Raw genomic sequence first — 8,744 nt, forward strand, 5'->3', positions numbered from 1 at the left:
GTATGTGTATATGTGAGTATGTGTGAGTGTGTGTATATGTGAGTGTGTGTGTGTGTGAGTGTGTGTGTGAGTGAGTGAGTGTGTATTCTCCCCCCTTCCTCTTTTGCTTCCCAAATCTTTCTCTGGCACTAAATAATGCAAGTCCACGTGGATGACCCGTCTTCAGGTTCTGCTCCCCTTCATGTCTCCAATCTGTTCCTCTGTAGGTTCTGAGAAGAGGCCGGCTCTGGGGACACTGTCACCGCCACCCACGGGGGATGGCCTGGGCCCTGCCTGTCCATGTGGAGTGACCGGAGGCGGGATGACGGCCTGAAGGCGGCCGAAGCCCTCTCCCCGCGCTGGCCAAGTATGGCGTTCTCCCAGTCCCACATCATGGCAGCTCGAAGGCACCAGCACAGCCGCCTCATCATCGAGGTGGACGAGTACAGCTCGAACCCCACGCAGGCCTTCACCTTCTACAACATTAACCAGGGACGCTTCCAGCCCCCGCATGTGCAAATGTGAGTAGGGGAGCCCTGCCGGGCCCAGTCCAGCCCCGCCGCCCCGGCCTTCTTGTGTGCCGCCCTCGTGCAGCCTGCCTTCCCAGGTTATCCATGGTGTCGCTTTCCCACCTGCTCCATTCCAATGAGAATGCCAGTGTCCATCCCCTACACAGACCCTCCCATCTTTCAGCCCCCAGGCTCTTGTCTATGATAAATGTGCTCCACTCTCCTGAGTGGAGCACATCGCAGTCCCTCGAGCTGGGTGGGCATGAAGTCCAGGGAGGCTTTGGCCTCTAGGTGCCTGTGGAGAGGTGCCCAGTGTTGTGTCCAGAGTGCCAAGCGTGGCCCACCTCCACTGCCATATGCCCATGGGCACATCTCACCATCAAAACTCCAAGCTCTTCCCACAGGACCACGAGGGGCAAAGTGGGAAGGCAAGGAGACCCCATGATGGGAATCGTAGCATCACAGGTCAAGGGCTGGAAGGGACCTCCAAATTCAACCTCTTCCTTTGACAGAGAAGGAAACCAAGACCCACAGGGGTTTGGTGACTTGCCCAGGGTCACAAAGAGAATTCATGACAAAGGTAGGATTCCAACCCAGATCCTCTAATTCCTAATTCAAAGCACCTTCCACCAGACCACACTTCCTCCAGATGTCAGGATGGGGAGAGGTGTCTTTGTCAGACCTTCATTGGACTAGATATGGCCTCTGAAGTCCCTTCCAACCCTGAGATTCTGTGAAATCACTTCCTTTCCCTGTTTCCTCATCTCTCATATGGAGATCATAATGCCTAGAGCTTGAAGGAGCCCTTAGGGGTCCTCAAGTCCATCCCTCATTTTACAGCTGGGGAAACTGAGGCCCAGGTGGGTGAAACGATGACTGTATCTGCTGCCTTGAATCAACAGGAAATGCACCTTAGTTTTAGAGATGAGAAAATGTTTATTTAGGAAAAGAACTACTGTCATGGTGGGGAGACTGAAGAAAATGTGACCATGCACTGGCTCTATTGAAGAGGTTGTGGAGATTTCTGAAAAGTGACCATAATTCACTGACAAAGAAAGAGTTCATTGGAGGTTACCCTCAAAGTCAGTCTTACTCAAACATGGGGCTCTGAGGTGGGGGGTGGGGGGAGAAGGAAAGGGAGGAAGCAAAAGTTATATTCTCAACAGCTGGAAACTTTCCTTCATATGATCCTAGAATGTTAGAACTGGGAAGGGCCTTAGGACAGGGAATATCAGGGCTGGGAGGGGCCTTAGAACAGGGAATGGCAGGGCTGGGAGGGGCCTTAGAACATAACCTATTGGGACACGAAACATAGAACTCCATATTCTTGGGGTTTGCCTGGGCTTCCAAGTGGATGGGGCCAAGTGTTGGCTGTGACTGGCCGGGGGAGTGAAGGTCACAGATGTGTTAAGGTGGAACCATAAATGGTGGAAGCAATGTCTCTTAACATTGCCTTGGTCATTAAAAGACTTGTTGATATTGGGGTGTGTTACATATCCTAGAATTTCCAAATTTGGCAATCAAGGAGTTTCTTGTCCAACTCCTTCATATTCCATTTAAGGAGATTCAGACCCAGAGGAGGGCAGTGACTTCCTTCGGGTTGCACAATAAAGTCAGTGGCAATGCCAGGACTAGAAACCTGGTCTCCAGACTCCTAGTTGATGCTCATTGAACCACACTATGCTCCATTATTTTATAAGAGTGCAGTCACCTTGTATCCCTTATGCTGCACAGGTGACTGCATTTCTATATAAACACAGCCTGGATGGATGCCTGTTTGCTTTACAGTAACCTGGAGGCCTAACTGGGGGTAGTAAGCACAGGCTAATGTGCTACTCCAAAAAAAAAATTAAATTCAACTAACACTTTTGAAGTACCTGAACTGGGAAGATACAAAATCAGAGGGGACTTGGTGCTTGCCCTCAGAGAATTTACAGTCTATCAGAGGAAATGATACAGAGACAAAGAGCCATAATAGAAAATGGCATTGGATTCTATATATTCAGTCTAATAACCACTTATTAAGCACCTACTATGTACAGAGCACCGTTGTCATCCTAGGAAATATTAGCTTTCCGTAATACACAGTCCTTGCTCTTAGGGAATTCTAGGGTATAAACACAAATACTCCATAATACAGTCTGAGAAGATGGAGGGGTAAAAGCAGCGATTTGCTTGAGCTTTCCCCCAAACCCCTCCAAATACCTGTAAAAAAAAATGGCTCTAAACACAATACAGCCTGAAAAGTGCATTTGACAGGGAGGGGTCAACAATGAGCTCTGGGAGATCCCAGGTCTCAATGGTTGCTACTGGTCAGGAGAATCAAGGAAGGCTTCCTGAAGGAAGGGACTTTAGAGTTAGGCTTTAACAGATGGGGAGGAATTCAGCAAATGCAGGATCCATAGATCTCAGGATGTTTTTAAGGAGTTAGAGATTGGTCCAATTCGACTGAAACATAGACTGCATGAAGGGGAGTAATAGATAAGACTGGAAATATAGAGGGATGCCAGACTATGGTGGGCCTTGAATGTCAACATAAGGAGTGTGAACTTTAATCAGAGGGAAATAGGGCTTCCTATGTATGTGTCAATAGGGCAAGAATCATGTTGCCAACACTAGCCAATCAACAAGGATTAAGAACCCCCTCCTTCCCAGGCACCATGCCAGACACCAGGGACACAAGGAGCTTCCATTCTGCCAACCCCAGATCTCTGCCATCAGTTTAGGAGAGCCACGAGCAAGGTGTTCTGTGAGTCCCAGGAAGGTACTTGCAGTGAGAGACCTGAAGGCTTCCCAGAAGGGATGGAGTTTGAGCTGGGCCTTGTAGGCTGGACATCATGTCAGCAGGCCAAGGGCATGGCAGGAGGGCATCCCGGGTCAAGCCCCACTGGGATGAGAGCAGGAGACATTCCTTAGGCGTGAGCTCCCAACCCAGTGTAGCTGGTCTAGAGTTTGACATCTAATCATGGAAGCACCTGAGCATCTTTATCCTTTACCATAAATGACCTAAGAGCTTCAAGCAAGGAAGTTACACAATTAGAGTGACATTTTAAGAAGGTTTGTCTGGAGATGTGGACAGGATGAATTGGGGGAAGGAAACAAGTATTTATTAAGTGCCTACTATGTGCTGGGCACCATGCTAAGCACTTTGCAAATGTAATTTCATTTGATCCTCACAACAACCCTAGGAGGATGGTGCTTTTATTACCCCCATTTTGCAGATGAGGAAACTGAGGCAGGCACAGGTTAAATGACTTGCCTTGGGTCACACCGCTAGTATTTGAGGCCAGATTTGAACTCAGGTCTTCCTGACTCCAAAATCGTTGTTCTATCCTGTACAGCTTAGTTGCCTAGACTCACAAGAAGTCTGTTGCAGTAGTCCTGGGGTTAGGTAATAATCATAACTGGCATTCAGTTCAGTTCAACTGCACATTTATTTTATTGATATAGCTTATACTTCACCTTTATTTCCCAATATATTCCCCTCCCCCTCCCAAAGATCTATCCCTTGTAATAAAGAAGAAAAATTAAGGAAAAAAAAGTTCTGTATAACCAATACATTCAAAAACGCTGATGTTGTATACAGTGTTCCATACCCATAGTCCCTCGCCTCTGCAAAGAACCAGGAAGAAGTTACTTCTTTGGGACTAAGCAAGGACATCATTTCTAAGCATTCAGTTTTATCTGTTTGCTTGTTATGACAAGCATTTAGCATTTATTGAGGTCTTACCATGTGGTAGGCAGTAAGAGACAGTTATGATAGGGGCTGTGTGACTCTGGGCAAGTCACTAAACCCTGTTTGCCTCAGTTTCCTCATCTGTAAAATAAGCTGGAGAAGGAAATGGCAAATTAGTCTAGTATCCCGAAAAACCCAGGTGGGTCACAGAGAATTGGACACGACTGAAATCTAAGGTTTACCAAGCATTTTAGGTGGTCTTCCATCTACTCTGTATCCTGTAGCTACAGTTATTTGCATGTTGTCTCAGCCATTAGAATGGGAGCTCTTCGAGGGAAAGGGGGTTGTTTTTGCCTGTCTTTGTACCATCGTTGCTTAGCACAGTGCCTGGCATGTAGTAAGCATTTGATAAGTGATTGTTGACCAACTACACTCAATTCAATCTTGAAATACCCCTCAGAGGCAGCTACTACAGGTATTATTATCCCCATTTTACAGATGAGGAAACTGAGGCACAGATGTCCCAGCTTGCCCAAAGCCCCATAGCTAGTCAGTGGGAGTGAGAAGACTTGAGCCCAGGTCTTCCATTTATTTATAGCTCTTCCCTGACTAAGCTGGTGACGGTGGGCATGGGCATGGAGGGGGGGTGCTAGAAGCCAGAGCTGTTGGGGAGCTAGAATTGGCAGCATTTGGTGAAGCCTGGCTATGGGGGCGGAGCCAAAGGTACTGATGGGTTTGCGGCCCTGTGGGCCTGCCAGGATGGCCAGGCACAGGGACCAGCTCTGAATCGAGGAATGCGGTAGGGAATTTTCCAAGCGGGGCCATGGAGGGTCTCCGGTGGGAAGTAGCTGAGAGCAGCGGGGGCTCAGCCGGGCCCCACGTGCCCCCTTTCATCGGCTCCACGCTCGCTCGCCCTTCAATGGGGGAAGCGCGTGTATTGTGGGATGTGGGGTTGCCATGGTAAGTCAGCTGTTTGGCAGAGAGGACGACATGTAAAATGTATGCTACTTGGGGACACGTGATTTATTGCCGCCGTGAGCTTTGTCTCGGGGGCGAGGGGGAGAAGGGGCCTTGTTTAATAAATCCACAACTTATTTTTAATAATGGCAATGACAGCGAGGATGTGGACTACTCAGATCGAGCCATACGATTAATGTGGCTACCCCAGGAGAACCCTGCGAATAATGAGGGCTCCGTCATGGAGTAATGAATCTTCCTAACTAGGGCTGGAGGCAGAGCGCGGCTCCTTTAAGCAGAAAGCTCCCCCTGCACAGGGAGGCTGAGGCCTGCCGGGGAAGGCCCTTCCAGCGCTGGGGGGGGGGGGGGGGGGGGGGGCCTGGGGGAGCGTCAGAAGAGACAGAATCACTGATCACAGATCTGGAGCTGGAAGGAATCTCAGCCATCACGGGGCGGCTGATTTTATAACTTGGCTAACTTTGGGCAGGGCCCCCTGAACGTCCCTGGGCATCACTTTCCTCTTTGGAAGAAAAGGGCTCTAGACCCAGAATCCTATGGTCCTCAGTCACCTAACCGCTTTGAGGTGCCTCAGTTTCCCCCTCTGTAAAATAAAGGGCTTGGGTTGGATGGCCTTTGAGCACCATTCCTCTAGGCTCCTGTGATATGACCTAACCCCTCCTTATACAGAGAAGAGATCTGAGGCCCAGAGAGCTCACTGACTCCCCCAAGGGTCAAGCCAAATCTTCTGACCCACATCCAAGGGGAAAGCAGGAATCGGCGGCAAAGGAGCACTGGGCGACAATGGGAGGGGATGAGTGTGGTCAGGGAGGGCTTCTCAGAGCTCTCCCTGCCCCCACCCCGCCAGGAGAGCTGAAGGCCCCTGAGGGCAGGACTATTATCTTCAGCAATGGAGCAAATGTCAAATCAGATTAATTTCAGCTGAATCATAGAACCATCGTACCTCAACATTCATCTACTCCAAGGGATAGGGGTTTCGGTAGGGACTAGATCTGTGATTTTAGGGCTCTAAGAAACTCCTGGGTGAGGATACACCCTCCACCAGTGCAGGTCAGTACTGTTTCCAGCACTTACTGTCCTAGAGCAAGAGACTTGCTTTGGGTCTCCCAGCCAGGTCTTCCTGGACCTGCCACTGGTTCATCCAATTCCCCCGTTTTACAGATGAGGACATTGATGCCCAGAAAGGTTAAGTGACTGGCTCAGGGTTACACAGTAAGTAGCAAAATGGGAATTTGAACCCAGGGCCCTCAAGTCTAATTTCATCATTTTTTCCTAATCATGCTGGAAGTGGGGGATGGGAATGGACCCCGTATAACAAAAAGAGAGACCTGGTTCAAGTGTTGCCTTTGTGTCTTCGTGACCCCGGGCAAGTTGCTTAAGCTCTCTTTGGCTCAGTTACCTCATCTGTAAAATGGGGGTCATCATTTGGGAGGGGGTTGTGAGAAAAGAGCTTTGTCAAAATGTAAAATAGTGTGATAATCATTAGGGGATGGGAGTGGAGAACCAGGCAATTACTCAGGGATTTGGGACAGTGGAGACAGTCATCCTCGGCTGCTCTTTGCCACAGGGTGGGCAACGACTTAGAACAAAAGGGCATCAGGGATAGTCCTGTGGCACACGTAGGAATAAAGATGTTTTGGAGGAGCGATGGTGTTGGATTCCCAGGGAAGGAAACTCCATCCACCCATGGAGGTTGTCACCTCCTAGTCAGAGGATGACAGAACCCTAGACCTGAGACAGAGGGACCTGGTGGCCTCCTGCCAGACCCATTGTCGTGCAGGAGCAGAACCTGGGGCCTCAAAGAAGTGACTTAGTCACCATCACATAGCAGTCGAGAGGCAGAGCATAAGCCGATCTCCCACCTCCTGGCCCAGCTGCCCCGTGAGCACTCAGCCCTTTTGATGGGAGGACAGAGAGCTTTGTGTTCCCTTTTCTCAGCCCTCATCCACTGGAGTCCCTTCAAAGTTCCAGACCACTTCCCTCCTTCTCTCTCCTCTCTCCTCCCTCCTTCTCTCTCCTACCCCTTTTTCCATCCTCCCTCAATATGGGCCATGGCTGTCCCCTGGCTCCCTTCCTATCTGTCTGCCCACCCTGTTTCCATCTCCTTGGAGTGTGTGCTACCCTTTCCCCACCCCAGCAGAAGAGAATGGTAAAGTCCACCCTGAGCCCTCTTTTCTTCTCTCTTCATACTCTTGGCAACTTTATCAGCTCCCATGAAGTCAATTGTCATCTCTACGGTGATGCCTCCCAAATGGCTAAATCCAGCCCCCAGGACCAACCTCCCATGGACTTCTGCGTCTGGACGCCCTGCGGGCATCTTAGATTTGTCACATCCCAAACAGAACTGATTTCAGGTTCCTCAAAGATTCCTCTCCTCCAGACATCCATATTTTTATTGAAAACACCGACCACTCATTCACCACGTCAACCAATCAGTCTACAAGCCTTTATGAGCCCCTGCTGTGTGTCCTGCGCTGTCCGTGGTGCTGGGGATACACGTATATGCCCACTCACCAGGACCTTCATTCTAACAGGGGCAACAAGGGAGACAAATGCGCAGACTAAACAGGTCCAACATGAGTGTAAAGCCCCAGCAGCGTGGGGCCCGCAGCTGGTCCTGAGGCACGTCCACTGAAATAAGGATGTTTGGATGAGAGGTGGGTTTGGTAGGAACTCCCAGGTGAGGAAATGCCTCTGCCTGTGCAGGCAAGCACCATCTCTACAACTTTGAGCCTCAGTGTTGCCTGGGGACACGTAGACAGTCTGCTGAGGCAAAACATGAGCCCAGCTCTCTAGCCACTGCTCCACACTGCCTCTAGGAGAAAATACAAGCAGCCTAGCCTGGTGTTAAGTGCCTCCACAGTCTGGCTTTCTTCCAGACTCATGTTACCTTCCTTCACCTCAGTCTGCATTATCCAAGACTGTAATGTGCCTCCTCCCTCTCGCCACTCTTCCTTTCCTTCCAGAGTCAGCTCAGACACCACCTTCTCCAGGCAGCCTTCTCTGATTTCTCTACTTCTTAGCTTTCCCCGGACCAGTCTGCCTCCATCGCCCACAGGTTCTCATCCCTTTCAGTCTGAATTTGCTCATTGGGGCACAGGCTGCACACGGACCTTACCTATAGAGCATAAGCTTTCTGAGGGCAGACATGATGTTGGCTTTGGTTTTGTCTTTGTCTACAACATCTAGGCCAGAGCCTGGAATTTTTCTTTTGTCATTGTCAGCAACTCCTGGCGTGGACACTCCCTCTGCCAGTGTCACTGTCTCTTTAACTGGTGGCACAAAGACTGGAAGGAGAGAGATCCCCTCTGAATGAGGCTTTTAAATTATCAATTAGGTTCCCTTGCAGCACAAACATTCTATGGTTCAAGGGTTCCTGAGTTCCTGGCTTCAGTATGCAGAGAGCTCCGGAGAAAGGAAGGGGACAAGGACTGACAGGGGGTACATTGGGGTTCAGGCCACTAGAAAACAGCACAGCATAGGAAGCAAAAGGCATTAGTAAACTAATTTTAAAAGATAAAGGAAAGTCTAGGAATAGAAAGAGATGGAAGGAAGACAGGAAGGAAGGAATGGAATGGAAGGAATGAGGGGAAAGGGGAAGGAAA

The 8,744-nt window shown here is 49.6% G+C and overlaps 1 protein-coding gene across 1 annotated transcript in view; it reads left to right on the forward strand.

The window, feature by feature from the left end:
• The first annotated feature begins 279 nt into the window (after positions 1 to 279).
• Positions 280 to 8,744, forward strand: part of MPPED1 (metallophosphoesterase domain containing 1) — an 85,842-nt gene continuing 77,377 nt past the window's right edge. The window contains exon 1 of the mRNA XM_027854420.1: positions 280 to 500. Within this exon, the coding sequence (XP_027710221.1) occupies positions 280 to 500 (221 nt within the window). The remainder of the gene's footprint in view (positions 501 to 8,744) is intronic.

The sequence above is a fragment of the Vombatus ursinus genome, unplaced genomic scaffold (assembly GCF_900497805.2).
Source record: "Vombatus ursinus unplaced genomic scaffold, bare-nosed wombat genome assembly UNPS02010394.1, whole genome shotgun sequence".
Lineage (NCBI taxonomy): Eukaryota > Metazoa > Chordata > Mammalia > Diprotodontia > Vombatidae > Vombatus > Vombatus ursinus.